The 16,271-nt window shown below is 36.9% G+C and overlaps 2 protein-coding genes across 3 annotated transcripts in view; one reads left to right on the top strand and one right to left on the bottom strand.

Annotated features, from left to right (window-relative positions):
* Positions 1-1,447: 1,447 nt before the first annotated feature.
* SEC13 (SEC13 homolog, nuclear pore and COPII coat complex component) lies at positions 1,448-9,862 on the bottom strand. The gene is made up of 9 exons (XM_039368456.1): positions 9,723-9,862; positions 8,131-8,175; positions 6,779-6,894; positions 6,035-6,186; positions 4,896-5,029; positions 4,416-4,549; positions 3,399-3,519; positions 2,770-2,916; positions 1,448-1,706 (listed from the first exon to the last, which is right to left on the bottom strand). The coding sequence occupies exons 1-9, from the start codon at positions 9,723-9,725 to the stop codon at positions 1,596-1,598; spliced, it is 963 nt and encodes a 320-aa protein (XP_039224390.1). The 5' UTR covers positions 9,726-9,862; the 3' UTR covers positions 1,448-1,595.
* A 98-nt stretch (positions 9,863-9,960) lies between these two features.
* LOC120319520 (cullin-associated NEDD8-dissociated protein 1-like) overlaps positions 9,961-16,271 on the top strand; it is a 30,272-nt gene continuing 23,961 nt past the window's right edge. Inside the window, exons 1-3 of one of the 2 annotated variants that reach the window (XM_039368455.1) lie at positions 9,961-10,265; positions 12,015-12,200; positions 16,072-16,215. In XM_039368455.1, coding sequence (XP_039224389.1) covers positions 12,133-12,200; positions 16,072-16,215 — 212 coding nt within the window. In that variant the 5' untranslated portion in view covers positions 9,961-10,265; positions 12,015-12,132. The remainder of the gene's footprint in view (positions 10,266-12,014; positions 12,201-16,071; positions 16,216-16,271) is intronic. The other variant, XM_039368454.1, reaches the window with a different exon arrangement.

Raw genomic sequence — 16,271 nt, forward strand, 5'->3', positions numbered from 1 at the left:
AAATCTGTGGAGGGAGCTGAAAGTTCAAGTTGCCTAACATCAGCCTCGAAACCTTGATGTGGAGAGGATCTGCAAAGAGGAGTGGGAGAAAATTCCTCCTAAGATGTGTGCAAACCTGTTGGCCAACTACAAGAAACAGCTGACTTCTGTGATTGATAACAAGGGTTTTGCCAAGTACTAAATCATGTTTTACAAAGGGGTCAAATACCTATTTCACTCATTAAAATGCAAATCAATTTATAACTTTAAAATGCAATTTTCTGGATTTTTTTTGTTATTCTATTTCTCACTGTTAAAATAAACCAACTATTAAAATTATAGACTGATAATTTCTTTTGTCAGTGAGCAAAGGTACAAAATCAGCAGGGGATCAAATACTTTTTTCCCCTCACTAGCTTATGCTTACTTAAAACTGCAGTCCTACACTTCCCAGGGAATAACTCTTAGTGAGTAAAGTGGGATTTCTGTATCAATTTATGCAGATTTGCTTTGTTCTCATAGCTCTTGATAATTGCTAAAATACTAGTTCTGAAATTTGTAAGTTTAAACATCTCACTGATTGTGTTTCTTCATACTGAAGATGTTTGTGTAAATAATAAGGAAGATGGCCTTGATAGAGAAATGCAAGCTGCATTACCAAAGCAACAAATAATAAAATACAGTACCTCAAGTCCACAACAGCAGATAGTGTTCATAAATGGCTTGTAAGGATTTGTTTTTTAGTCCATCTTAAGTTAAATATTTTAGCCTTCCTGTGAAATTGATTTCTCAGTATAGTCTACCTAACAACCATGCAAGTCTCATTGTGCAGCACATCCTCTCCTACTTATAGTTCAGTGAATTAGGGAGATAATTCTGAGCTGCTATGAACACTAATTTAATTTTTATATAAATAAAAATGATATAACATCTGTTCACATAATTAGCATAAGAAAAACAATGTTTTGCACTCTTCTTTATTCTCGCACTACTTAAAAGCTGTGTCATTCCTCCTTACACTTATTGTTTCTATTTAATTATGTTGTATTATAAACCAAGAGCAAGCAAATCATGCATTATAAACAAAGCAGATCAATAATTTCTTCTTATTCTATGTTAAGACAGGAGTGAAATAATCCTATGAGTCCAACTTAAGTTATTAAAAAGTAATTAATAAAACATCTATTCTGAGAAACTCTTAGATTCTTTCAGTGGAGAAATACTGAAAGGATGCCAAAATTTTCAAGCAAAATGATGAACACTTACTGTTTTAAAAAAAACTCACTAAAAGGAACAGTATTTTTTCATGTTGATGTTGCCTTGAAATTTAAAAGCGTAATTAAAGCAAATTATTACAGAAGCTTTCCCTGATATCTTTTAAATGTTTTAGTTCATCTTCCTCATAATTCCCAGACAGCACTGTAAGGAATTAGGGACGTTACAGTCCAACAAACTATTGAATACCAGATTGGTGAAAGCATTCCACAAGTTTATTGTTTTATCAAGAGAATATTCATAACAAATTAAATTTTACATAACCCATATTCAATAAACTTGGTTTACTAAGAAAAGTAGAAAAAAACTTTTTTTTAAACTGAAAATCTTCATCATGTATGTCACTGTTCGTTCTGTTGTCCTTCTGTAATGGCAGACACTGCTCCTTGGCCCTTATTCACATCACTAATGCATGCCCATTGTCCATCTACTGATTCTTTCCATAGAGTTACCTAGAAAAGACCACAAGAATGTTTATTTTAGAACTCAGTTTAGAAACAACATGAACCTTGCTCTGAATAATTTTCTTCATTTAGGGTTTTAAATTTGGTAGCTATCTATCAATATGTTTTTGCTTTTAAATTTAATTAGATATTGCTTGATCAAGACAAGCAATTCTTGTTAACAGAACACAGACGAGGCATCCTGCAGCTTCTTCTCCCTTACTACCCAGCACTCTTAAACTCTCCTTTGGAGTTTCTGAAATTAGTACAATCCATTTTGAGAGAATAATGCAGGAAGGAAGAAATGTTGTTGCTAGACTGCTAAATATATGTTTAAAAATGTTGGATTTGTTCACACACATAGACACACAGTCCTCAACTTACAGCCAACCACAATTGAGCCCAAAATAATTTCCGTTGTTAAGTGAAACGTTTAAGTAGGTTAGTGGATAAAGTTAGTAACATGGTTAAGTGAATCTGGCTTCCCCACTGACTTTGCTTGTCAAAAGATTACAAAAGGTGATCACATGACCTTGGGACACAGCAACGTTCATAAGTGTGAACCAGTTGCCAAGCGTCTGAATTTTGATCACATGATCAAGGGGCTGCTACAAAGGTCATAAACGTGAAAAACGGTCATAAGTCACTTTTTTTCAGTTACATAACTGAATAATCACTAAAGGACCACATGCATGTATGTATACATATGTGTATGTGTGTACACACGCACAGAGATGACTAAAAGACATGTAACAAAAGTTATGAAATGTATGAGTGATATGGAAAGAGTGGGTAACAATCTCTCTATTAAAGGAAGATAATGAGTTGTTAGATTTAATTATCCCAGTGTAATAAACCAGGCACATATTTTAAACAAGCTTCCAGTTTCTCACACCCTCTTCAGAAACTTCCACAGAAATTGATTTACTTCAAATATAAACAAGCTGCAACTGAGCTCTTGCTTCAGTTAAAGCCTTTGGAACTCATAAGTGAATCTAGGAAACAAGCAATAATAGCAAAAGGCCACTTGGACTGATGAAAGGGTTTAGATACAAGCTGCTTTAATACTTACTTTATTATCTCCTCCAGACACAGCTAGAATATTTGCAGTGATGGACCAGCTAACATGCCAGACTACATCACTGAACTTATGGAGTAATTTTGGTGACCATGAGTTTCCAGAGGCATCATCACACATCCAGATAAACACTCTGCCATCCTAGAAGGCAAACAAAGCTGTCAACATTCAGCATCTCCTATGGCAGAATGATACTCACGTTTTAACAAGGAAATCCTCTCACTAGAGCCACAGGGTCTACAACCCCATGACACATGGAATTGATTCAAACTGCTTCAAGTTGGCAACTGCCAATCTGTAAACATATCACACTTTTCTAATGCTAGTACTTAAAACACCATGGTGCAGGTCTCAACTGGATATACTGCTTCAGATTACAAATAGGAGGAACTGGAATTCTAAATGACTCTATCCACTTAAATAAATGGTTCCACTCAGCTCATTTTACTAAAAGCTGACTAAAAACAACCTTGCTAAAAACCAATATGCCAGAAAAGCTTAAGTTCAAAATTGCTTTTTATGTTACAATATTATTTATTTATTAAACCTATATGCCACCCATCTTATAGAAGGCAATAACACATATCTTTATCTTCATTGGCTAAACATTAAAGTAAAATTACCTGTGAACAGCTGGCAATAGTATTTGTTGGCAGACCTATGGAAGGAGCCCAGGCTACATCTCTAACCCAATCACTATGAGCTTCCAATTTTTGTTCTTCTTTCCATTGGCCATCTTCTTCTCTGGAAATATTTGGGGGGGGGGGGAGAGATAAAGGTTCAAAAAAAGTGGCAAAAGCCAAGATAAATATATTGCGATAAAAGAAATGGCTATCTTAACAAAAATCATATTAGTACACATAAGTGTTGCAGTTAAGTTGGCCTGCTTACTTTCTGATCAAAGTATGAAATAAAGAAGAATTTCAAACAGCTGTTTCAAAAACTAACAGATAAGTTTTGCACCCTTTGCAAGGTAGTTATTATTTTATGTCTGCTTTGAATAACAATTAACAGATTCTTAATAGTTACAAGATATCCTTTAGGCAATTAACTTTAATTTCCAGCAAAGTATGGGAATCAAACAGAAATTCCCCCATCAAGCCTGTGTCTGAACATATCCAGGAAAAGCAAACTTACCACCATTCTGGATAACTGACCCTACTATTTCAAAATTTGTACTATTGGAAGCTTTTCTAAAATTCAATTGGAATCTGCCTCCCTGTGTCACACTTTCAGATATTTGAAAACAACCATCATATCACACTTCATTCTTCTTTTCTGAAGCCCAAAAAATCCAATTCAGTTTGGAGCTACTTGTGACTATCAAGGGAGTTTTTGCTAAGTATCCTTCAAAAAAGATCCAGAAGACCTGGTATCTGAATCACCAAAGGAAAATCAGTTCTGCTTCATAAGCATAGTTTTTTTTTTTTCATTTTGGCACTGAATCATAGCCACCCTAGCTCAACAAATGAATGCAGAAAAACTAGGCAAAAATGTAAAATAACTGTTGGAGACAAACTAGGAAAGGTTTTAAACTGTTTAATCATTTGGCAGATGGAAGAAGCAAAGAAGGTAGCTTTGTAGCAAGGACAAGCAAAAAAAAATCAAAAACTATTAGATATTTTTTGAGGCTAACTTACCTCCAAATTTTGATAAGATTATCACAGCCACCTGATGCAAATCGTTTGATGTAGTTTGGTTTTTGGTTTGAAGGCTGATCTATGAGGCTTCCTGGTACAACAGCAGGTGCCCAGCTAACAGCATTGCAACCAATCTATGCAAAAATAAATCTATGTAGTTTCATCTAATTTATAGCAAAAGTAAAGACAAATTTTAACAACTATTTGTTTCATTTCTAAACACTTCCCAAGAAATCATTTTAAAGTAATCCCTCCATTATTATGTCTTGAACGATAAACACATTCCCTCTGTTTAATAGTGCATGGATGTTTATCCAATTAAGGAAAGATTGCCTTTCCTTCCTTACCCATATAAAGTTTATTTTGACTCAGGTTATTTGAACTTGAGATTCTATTAAAAAAATAAAAAGACTTTACATGCTTTAAATCTTCCTACTCGTTTGCCACATAAAATGTTCAATAAAATGACTCTATACTCACTGTATGTGCATTGCTGATTTTTTTCACTTCCCATTGTCCATCACCAGTATAGCTCAATAAAGAAATAGCCCCATCAGAGCTTCCACAAGCCAGGATCAATCCATAGTCTTGTGGTGCCCAACATACAGAATTAACTGTTAGAAAATGTAGAAACAGATTATATTATTATATGAATCACTCAACTATAAGAGGAAAATATAGAAATCTTGACTTTTCAGTCTTCATTACTTAAATGGATGAAAGTCTACTATGCTGTTGTGATTCCTCACCAGCCAGTGGATCCGGCAGCTGAGTCTGAGGAATTAGACGAGGAGGAGGGGCCTGGAGTGACATTAGAGTCAGAGGAAAGCTCTGAGGAGCTCCAAGACTTACAGTCAGATGAGGAGCCTGGCCCCTCTACTCACGCTCAGGCTGAGACATAGCTGTGCTGGGAGCCTGAGTTGGACAGTGATGAAGAACAGTTGGGACAAATCCAGGATGCATGGACGCGCAGGCAAGAGAAGCGAGTAGGACAGAGGAATGCAATGGGGCGGCTCCAAAGGCAAGGAGAAGCCATTAGGAAGCCACGCCTTGGCTGAATTATAAAAGAAAAGGTGTGGGAGGTGCTGGTTGTGAAAGGCAACCATTCGTGTTGAGGATCGAGTTTCTGTGGACTGTTTGTTTGCCTTGGACATTGACTCAGGTCTGTGAGAATAAAAGGTTGTTTTTTTCTTGCAGTTCCTGTCTGTTTCTTGGAAGAGAGGTTTCTCTTTGTGAGCATAACAAGGACTCATGTAGGCTGGGACAGAACATATGCTATGGCAACAGCCTTTTAAAAAAATAAATAAATAAATCTGCAGTTAAGTATTAAAAAAATCATAATGGCAAGAACAGCACAAATGCCTCCAAGCTGGTATTTTAGTTTACAGATAGCTGTGCTGCTTTAACTCACAAGCAATAATATAATATTACTATATAGTGTTACATTTGCAGATACTGGTGATAGAAACAAAACTAACAGGGATGCACTTAAAAGTTAGAAGTGCCTGCACCCAAAAAAAAAGATGAGAAAGCAAGAAACGAACATAATCAAAATTCCTACCGAAAAATGAAAGCAATCTGTTCCTATACCCAAATAGTTTGGAGAAGAATAGCCCTACCTGAGGAATCATGTCCTGTGTATTCATATGTCTTCTCCCATGTACCATTCTCTTCTTTCCAGATAATAACCTTTCTGTCATAGGAACAGGAAGCTAGGATGTTTCCATACATGGGGTGAGCCCAGGCAACCTGCCACACTGGGCCTTCATGCCTATCGGAAAAAAGAAATAATTACTGCATCCGGTAATTGCTTTTAGTTATGATGTATGGAGAGCATTTTGAAACCACTTTAAAATCATGCATTGTGTCAAGTGGTTTATATCCTGAGAAACTATTCTGTTCTTTATTCACACATATCATCCTTCTTTATCAAAAGCTTCAAAGCAGGCGTCAGTGTATTTTTTTATTTAAAGGAAAAAGTTGTAACATTTCCATTAGTAAAGAGGATTTACTTCTAAAGTTTAACACATCCTATCTGGAGAGTCTTTCTAAAGAACAACAGGATATAAATCAAATAAATTATTGCCTAATTGTACAGAACTCAAGGTTTACTTCTTAGTGTTTGTGAGTCCAATCAATGATGTTGTAGTTAAATCACTTTTTAAATGAGATGAAGCCTAAGAAATTGGGATATACGGTATATAGAATATAGGATAGGCCAGATAAAAGTTGATTCACAAAAGCTGTCCAGTCGAATATCAGATATGCAAAAAATATATTCCAGCCAAAAGCCAGCAATTTTGTCTACAACCACAACAGAAAAATGGATCATGAAACAAAGAATTATCTTGCTTTCGGCTCACCCTCTTAAGTCAGCTATGAGAATTTGTCCTCCATTCCGGACATCAAATATTTTCACAGATCTGTCTGAAGAGCAGGTTGCCAATCGAGTGCCATAATAATCCATTTGAGCATCATGCTAGGAAGTAATATAATAAGCCTTTAATAGCCCCACAATTCTATTTCTATAACGATTTTTAAATCTTTGAAAATGTAGTATTTGTTTTATTCATTATTCATTGTAATTTGTATAGCCACTTATCTCAGAAGTGACTAGCAGCAGCAAAAAATCTTAAAATAAATTAAAAACAAATTCCCATCCAATACAAAAATATAAAACACACAGCAGAAGATGATGTCATAATCAATGGTTGTTAGCACAATCAGGAAATATATATTAGCTATTTGGCATCAATGAGTGGTAAAATGCACATTTATAAAGTATTTCACTGGAAAAAAATTATAATCAACACTTCATCTTAGCAGCTAAAATTATAAGTAGGGAACTAGAAAAACATGCTAGACACCCAAGAAGCAACCATACTGTCACAGCTCCATCTGCTAATTTTTCACTGAGAAAGCATTTTATTTCCCCTAGGTACCTGGCTAGTATCACAACTGCCATCACATTTTTCAAAATATAATATTCCTATAAAAATGTTACAAGAAATGATTTTTGAAAAATCATTTTGCTTCAGTGTAAATTCCCAGATACCTATTTAATTTACAATGCCCCCCCAAACTCATAATTTATGACTATAGACAGCATACCTCAATTTTGGAAAAATTAAAAATATGAAAAACTAATAACAAGGCACAATCATGGATATAGCTGAGTCCGGGCTGAGACAAGTATTTACTCTCATAGCAGAATGTGCTCAATTATCACTATATATCCTTACCATTTTATTAAGACTGGCACCTACTATTTCTAGGCATATTTCACAGTAGCAAAAGTTATACACTGTTATACTCAGAAAATATAACAGATAATGTGTCACTTGCTCCACTCACCCCTACATCTCTATATGGTATACTGTATATGCTATAATATGGTAGATTAACATGTAAATGTATTTAAAAGGAACAGCTTCCTTACTTGGAGTATGTTCATCATCTAATGCCACATTTTCTGGATTCAACCACTGTATCCCATTCTATCTCTCCAAAGAAAGGGAAGAATTCTTAGCTTTACCATAATTTTCTTTTTCTTTCCAAGTAAAAAGTGGTTTTAGCATATAGGTGTTCCTTTGAAGTTTTCTATAGTACATCAGAAAAATATTCATTCCTTGCATTATCTTACTAAAATGAATGTTGCTGTACTTATTTTGGTACTGAAATATATTCTAAAAAAAGAAAGAGACAAAATACTTACTATCATATCCTCATGGGAAGTGTCCACTGTATTAATTACAGACACCTAATAGGAAAATACAAAGAAGCTGTAATATTTATTGATCCTGACTTTATATTCATAATCAAGAATTAAAATATGTAGGACTTGGCCATACTGTTTACAGTAGTTTACCTACATTAACATGATTAATCTTCAGATAATTTTATAGCATCCCATATGCATTTTGACTTCTTTGTTCTCAGTTAACCTGTAGAACATCTATAACATATTGAAACTGATCCTGGTATAAGGTAACACACAAAGCTAATATTTGTGCCTGCTTTAGCTGACAGGACAGGAAAAAAAAGTGGTGGCAAAACATCTAGTTTTGAAAACTTGATTCTCATTCTCATACTGACTACCCTGGCCACAAAACTATGGCTAAACTAGGATGTAAAAATATCTTAGACCCAGGGCAAAGCTGTTTGTGAACAGGTAGGTCTAATTTCAATAGTTTTATGGATTGTTTAAGCATATCTACTACTACTACTACAATCTGTCCTGGTTTCCAGCAAGGTCAATAAGGTTAAATGTCCAGAAAGCTGTTACAGGTAGTCCTCAACTTATGATCATTAATTTAGTGACCTTTCAAAGTTATAACAGCACTGAAAAAAGTGACCTATGACCAGTTTCACACTTCTGACCATTGCAGCATCCTTATGGTTAGGTGATCAAAGTTTGAATGCTTTGGCAACTGGCATATATTTATGACAATTGTGCTGTCCTAAGATTGTGTGAGCACCATTTGTAACCTTCCCAGCCAGTTTCCAGCAAGCAAATTCAATGGGAGAAGCCAGGTTCGCTTAACAACCTTATGATACACATAACAACCTCCCTGATTTGTTTAACAAATGTTTTACAAAAAAAATATATTGTAAAATGGGGCAATTGTCTTGCTTAGCAATAGAAATTTTGGGCCCAACTGTAGTAGTAAGTCAAGGACTACTTGTCCAGCATTCAGCATAAATATGCCCTGATGGGAAGAAAAAAAATTGCCTTGTTCCTGGATGCTACCCAGCTTCCCAACTGTCCTCTACAATATCAAATTAGGTTTGTCACCAAATCCTAGTAACTGGTCTGAATCAGAACCATTTAAGATCGGTGAATCTTTGATGTAGTCTTTTGAGAAATACCTCTTCTGTTTTCAGTTCAATGCAAGACAATCCCTCCGCATTAAACACAAAATGAATGAAAAACAAGCGCTTGGATGAATGGGTTTCACACATCTCTTGCAAAGCGTCCGGCAATACAGGACGGCGCTTTCAGGGTCCCAAAGTAATGGTTTGGAACAACTGAAGGAGTCTTAGACATGGCCGGGATTAGCGAATTGTTGGAGTCGGGGAATGCGCCTCGACCCTTGACCCTCGCCTCGCTCGACCTTTGCAGTTTCCCGGGAGAAGCTCGGTGACCAGCTCAGCCCTTCAGGAACAGGCAAAACAACCACCACCAGTAGCAGCAGTTACCACCGCACTCCTCATACTCAGAAGACCGAAAGGAGTACGCCTGAATGCCCACAGCGAAGGGAGTCAAACTTGAGTGCCAACCCCGGTCCTCACCCCTCTCAATCTCACCATTGTCACGACACGAGAGAGGAATCTCCACGGGACCAGCCCGGCTCCGCGATACGAACACCCGACCTGCAGCTCTCAGACGTGGCAAACAACCCGCAGCCCGGTTGTGCGTACGACAAGCAAAACCTTCCGGCTGGAAAAAAAAACCCTCTTCCTGAGAGGCGTACAAAAGTTCCTCCTCCTGCTGCTGCTGCTGATGATCCTTTCTTCTTCCTTTCCTTTTCCCAGGCGAGAGGCGCTACGTATTTCGGGATTTCTCCCTCCGTTTTGTAACCTTTGCTGGCTGCTTTGGGAATGGAGGCCGACTGATTTTTCTTACGAATTTGGATTGAGCTGAGCGGGTGCAAATCGTGGTTTATGCGTGATGTGAACAAATATTCAGCAAGCTAAGGCTTGGTGCAGTTTGTAATCCCAGCCAGAAAACAAATCAGATTTGTTTTCCTGCCATCGGTATCAAAGTTCTCAAATTTGATGCCATGATACTGTATTGGATCATCTTGCTCCACTGATCGGGATCATCAGTTGTTCCACTGACTGGGAATGGTGAGATTATAGTCTGACACATTTAGAGGTTGCAAGATGGATAAAGATGCACTTTTGCATAGTATTATGGAAAAATTAATAATTTCACAGGGCTGTTGAAAGGCTGAGCAGGCTAAATCATGTTTTCACTGCGAGTAAAATGCTTTCTACCCCCAACGTTAAAAATGATTATGCATTTGTAGTAAAATATGTTGCGGTTATAATATGTTATAATGTTGATATGTATTGACTATTAGTTTTCTTCAATGCTGTCAACTTTTAGATAAGAATTTAGCAACGGGACAAAAGCTGAAAAATAATTTCATTCTGTGAGTTGTACAGCATAAACATGCCTGGAGTGGATAAGGATTTTAATACAATCATAGATCCAATTCTCATATTGATGCTTTCTTTTTCTTTGCTTCAGCTTGGTAGAATGAGTATTGAAATTTGAATTTGTAAATACTTATTTTAAAAAAATAAAATGATTAACTCATGAAAGAATCAAGTTATAGATGAGTAATCTATGTTGCATTCAATGTGTTGATGTTGTCAATCATTAAAAATTTACTATTTGATAACTGTAAATTGCACTGGGACAAAATATTCTGAAAGTGCTGCAAAAGAACATTCTTGTACAGGAATTATATACAGTACCTGACATCAGTAAAGAAAAATCTAGATGTATCTAAAGTTGATGTTAGAGTGCTGTGTATATCATTCCTAAAAACAACCAAACTGAGTGCAGTTTTGTGTCATTATCTAACAGTAATTTTAAACAGAACTCAAGCAAACTTACTTTTCAGTAGATATGCAATGACTTGTCCTGTAGTGCTGCATCTGCCCTAGACTCATTCTTGCATTCATATGACACATGGATACATAAACCACATTTCAATCTAGTATATTGCATGAATCCAGCCTGGATAGTTCAATGTATTGTACAAGTAGCTCAGTTAACCAGGGAATAAATGTCACACAATTATTATGCAGCAGTAGGAGATCTACTAACCCTGTTACTTGGAAATAATGGAAAGTTACAAATAAAAGTCAACTGATCTACAGTAACTGTAGTTACCATTCAGTAGCCAGAACAAATTTACGGTATCAGTTCAAGTTCCTGAGAGTGAAAAGCTATAGCTTTTGTAATGAGCCATTTTTTTTTCAAAAATGAATGTATGCTTTATCCAGCATCTATTTTAGATTTATGGTGCTGCATAGACCTCAAATTAATTTGTATGTCATTGTTCAGAATTAAAAAGTACTTTGTGAAGTAGGAACAGCTGCTCTTATATTGGAAAGGTGGATTGATGAATTTAGAGCACTTCCTACTTAAGGCAAACTGATTGACCAGCTCAGACACTGTGTCATGTCAACGTCAGCTGTTCCTGGCCAGATACAGGTGATTCATTGCTGGCCTCTCTTTCGTTTCAGGATGATTTGCCACTTGATTGTAGTGTATCAGCAAACAACTGCAGTTCTGCTGCAGCACTGGCCAAATAGCCATTGAAATGGGGTGAGGAGAAAAGCAGCTGCTGCTGCCTTTCCTCCACTTTTCTCTCCTGGAGAACTTGAGAGGCTGCAGATGTCTGCCAGGAGGGGGTGCCATTAGCTCAGCTACAGCTCCAACTACAGGCTATATATATACTATGATAACAGTCCAGGGGCTTAGCTTTTCCAGTGACTTCTAACCAAGGGGGGGGGGGGAAGAGAGGAAAAACACTACTCTGGTCTCACTGTGCCCCTTCTGTCGCCATATTCTCCATGCAGATTTCAAGTCGGCAGGGCCCCCTGATTAGGGCAGCAATAAACTTGAACTCTTGCTTGAAATCTCTACATTAAAGCAAGCTGTGTAGAAGAGATCGTCTTCTAGGACCAGCTGTTCAGGATGACCAACATATCCTATCATATCTCCAACCTCCTGGAGAAGATGACATCCACGGATAAAGATTTCAGGTAGGATTTAGGGTTTCTTGGAGGAGGGGGTGGGTGGGCTGTGTGTGTGTGTGTGTGTGTGTGTGTGTGTGTGTGTGTACAAGAGCTGCAGTGCTCTGGAGGTGTGTGTAGTTTTTGTGACCTGTTTGGTGAATTGCCCATATGTGTCTGTATTTGCAAAGGAGAGGTGGGAGGGAGGTAGTTGTGGAGGAAGGGGTGATATTTTTAATAACAGCAGCTAAAAAAGAAAACCTTTATCATCAAAAAGATACTGAAGCTTAGCTAGAATTGATAGCGTACAAGAGGCAGGGCAATGGTGTGGGTTGTCTTTATAGATAAGGCAGATAGGAAATTTACTGAAGGTTTTCTCACAGGGAGGAAGAGAAAGATTGCGTTCTCCAATTTCTCATGCAGCTAATATTATGGTAACCTTTTATATCCTTCCTCCCAGATGGAGTGGAAACACACTTCATCAGCTATTACTGGCTGGTTATCTTCACTAGTTGGTTTCAAGAAAAAAGTAATCTTGGCTAATAAACTGGAAAGATAGAGAGAGTATTGGTCACTAGGCACTGTTTTGCTGCATTGCTGAAAGAATTTCTGTTGGAGTTTAATCCCTATAATTGGAAATGTTTATTCCTAAATAAGTAACAGTATGCTAAAGAGTAGATGTACACATTTGGAAGGTTTTGAAATAAAAGGTGATAAAATAAAAAGTAAAATAGTGCTATCAAATAGTGCTATTAAAGTGGGCAAACTCAGAACAATTGAATATTCCTCAACCTACTATTTTCCAGATGTTGGGGAGAGAGGAGTGTAAATCCCAGAATTGGCAATCAGGAATTCTGGGAATTGCAGTCCCATCTGGACAGCAGCAAGCAAAGAAGGTTGAATTAAATCATAGTACAGAAACTGATAGTTCATTGTTTCAAGATGTTAAAAGAAATTCCTTTTTGATTTCACAGCATAAAGGTGGCTTACGCTAACTTAAATATAAGCACATTTGTTTCACTCTGCTTGTAGACTGAAATGTAACAAGATCACTGACTTGAAAGGAACAAATGGAGAGGAGGAAGGTTGTCCCTTATTTTGAAATATGGATATGTCACTGGAAAGATAGTCAAATTCTTTTTCTTTTTTTGCAAATTTTTAATTAAGTTTATCAGGTTATAAAATTCAAAAGAAAATGAAAATAGTAGAAAAACGGGGAAAAGGGAAGCGGGGGAAAGAAAAGCATTGACTTCCAACTCTTTTTAACACAATAGGATAATAAAATTACAACCTTAACTTTTTTTAAACTTTACACACCAGTGTATATAGCAATTTCTGTAACAACAAATCTTATGTAATCAGCAAAAACCAAAGTCAAAGTTTCCCCATCTCTAGCACAAAACCCAGAAGCAGAAAAACAAATTCTTATCAGAGAATATAAAAGCTCACTGGAATCAAAAGATTATGAGATCAGGCAGATATTACTGATTTAGTTAAAATATGTGTCCCATATTTCTTATGTTTGTAGAACTCAGAACTTTTTTTGTACTCTAAATCAGAAATGATTGCTTTGAATAGGCAGCAAATGCAATTGAAGTAAGTTATTATCTGTGATGATCTAATATACTGTATATTGTCTGTGACAAAAAGTCAGGAACATCTATTTTTATTTTTCTAGAAATGTTTCATATTTTTAAAATCATGTTCTTATTTTATAGATCAATCTTTATAAAAACTTGTCCCTAGTCACATGCTTAGTAACTACTCCATATTTTCTGAATATTGTTTTAATTATATGCTATAAGAGAAGGCAAATAGAAAAAGAAACCAAGTAATATGTAATTTATAGCAAGAAAGGATTTTAACCATATTTTATTGATGAACCCATAAAAGTAAGATAAAGTAAACGTTCATTAAGGTATGCTTATAGACCATACTAAACTGAAAGTAAAGAAACCTCATTACAGTTTGGTATTATATAGGGATCAGCATGAATCATAATGGCAAAGACCAAATATTAGGAATAAACAAGCCAGATGTATCTTACGATTATTAGTCTGAGAATGATCCACTTCATTGTAAGTTGTTAATTATTGTCTGACTTCATAGCTAATGCTATGCTATGTTTTTAACCATAGATTACCGAAGAAGTCATAGTTACCTCATTCACACATATAATTTATATTAAGCTATAAATCATGATTTACAAATCATAATGCAGTGATGGCGAACCTTTTAGAGATCAAGTGCCCAAAACCTGTCCCGCCCTGATCCACCCCCACCCTGCCCCCTGATCCACCCCCCAGCTGCCCGCAGGGCCACCACCGCCTCCATGGCCCGCCACAGATCACCCAGGTGGCCCAGCAGCGCCATGGTGGCCATGTCCTCCGCCCACGCCCTGCAGCATCATCTGCGCACGACGGGGTATGAAGGCAGAGTCTTGTTAAAGTCTGCCTGGCTTCTATGTTCTTGGCTGCGCTGCTCTGCGCAAGCCGCACCTGGGGATGACTCTCCTCCTGGGGGCTGCTGGTGAGGAGTGGGGGAGGTGGGGCTGAGGCAATGGCACGCATGCCCACAGAGAGGGCTCTGAGTGCCACCTCTGGCACACGTGCCATAGGTTTGCCACCTACGGCACGCATCATAATGTCATAATGGATGATTTCACATAATGGATGTGAAATAATGGATGATTTCACATATCACTGAGTTAAAGCATTACGGCATAGGGGTATGTTGACCCCAGGAAATGTAGCAGGCAAAGATACAGTTATAAAAGTTGAGTGTGCTTATCCCTTCTCCTATACATCCTACAGTAATTCCTTTTTTGTAATGCAAACTCTTACTTTTCCCCATTTCATACATGTAGAGAATCTTGTCCAAGTGCTCAAGGCTGATCCCTGACATCTTCATGTTTTCCAAGTATTAATAGGTAGCTTTGTCCCAACTTTATCCCAGTGAGATCTAAAACAAGATAGAGCTGCATTCAAATTTTCCTTTTATGTGCATGACAATATGGTAACAGTTTTGGAGTAGCAACTGTGGAATATTGAAATCTGCAGCCTCTGCAATTGTGTTTGAATTGTGTTTGTAGGAAAATAATATTTTGGATTCAGCAGGGCTAAGTCTTGGGTAGTCGTCCCCACCCTTCCAGAATTGTTGAATTATAGTTTCTTTTGTGCTTAGTTAATATAGTTAATAACCAAGCAGGCTGGAAAAGTTTGAGAGTTTGGGTCCAATTTATCTGTAAAGGCAGCAAGCTGGAATATGATCATTTAAAAGGATGTCAATTTTAAATTCTGGGAATGTATTTAAGCGAGTTTCTGCTTTGATGTTACGCTCAGAAGATAGGCTTAGAAACAGAATAATAAAAATATTCTGTGCATGGATGCCGTAACCTGAGAATGTCAGTTTTCCATTGATTTTTGCTGTTCTAAGTGGTTAAGACAAAAATATGGCATGCCAAAGATGGTTATGAAAATCTACTGAGCAAAATTTGGGGGATGTGGGCCATACCTGCTTAGCATGATGAGAACTTTCCTCATCCCCAGCTATATAAAGCATAAAGTACTTGTTAACAATTCCTGGCGAAGTATTGCCGAGAGTGAAATATATTCTTCAGTTTCAAATCGGAGGATTTGCAGAGCCTTTCACAATAACAAGCAGGTCCTGGAGTAAGCAAAAATTGAGTGACTCTTTGGATATTTTAATATTTCTGTATTGTATTGCTTTTGAGAAGGGTCTTATTCCACATTTAACTGCCAAATTATTAATTCGTTATTCCTAATGAAGAATTCATTTTACTTGCCTTTTGGATCAATAGATGTTGATCTTTCTTTTTATCATGGAACATGGAATTATTGCTCCCTATTGGGCAACCTATTACTGATATTCTTTCTTCCAGATTTATGGCTACCAATGATTTGATGATGGAACTGCAGAAAGATTCCATAAAGCTAGATGAAGATAGTGAGAAAAAAGTTGTGAAAATGCTCCTGAAGTTGCTTGAGGATAAAAATGGAGAAGTGCAAAACCTGGCTGTCAAATGGTAAGATTTTTTTTTTTACATTAGCTATAAGAAAACACTACATTGCTCTGGTTGGA

The sequence above is a fragment of the Crotalus tigris genome, unplaced genomic scaffold, assembly GCF_016545835.1.
Source record: "Crotalus tigris isolate CLP2741 ecotype Arizona unplaced genomic scaffold, ASM1654583v1 scf7180000020795.235405, whole genome shotgun sequence".
Classification (NCBI taxonomy): domain Eukaryota; kingdom Metazoa; phylum Chordata; class Lepidosauria; order Squamata; family Viperidae; genus Crotalus; species Crotalus tigris.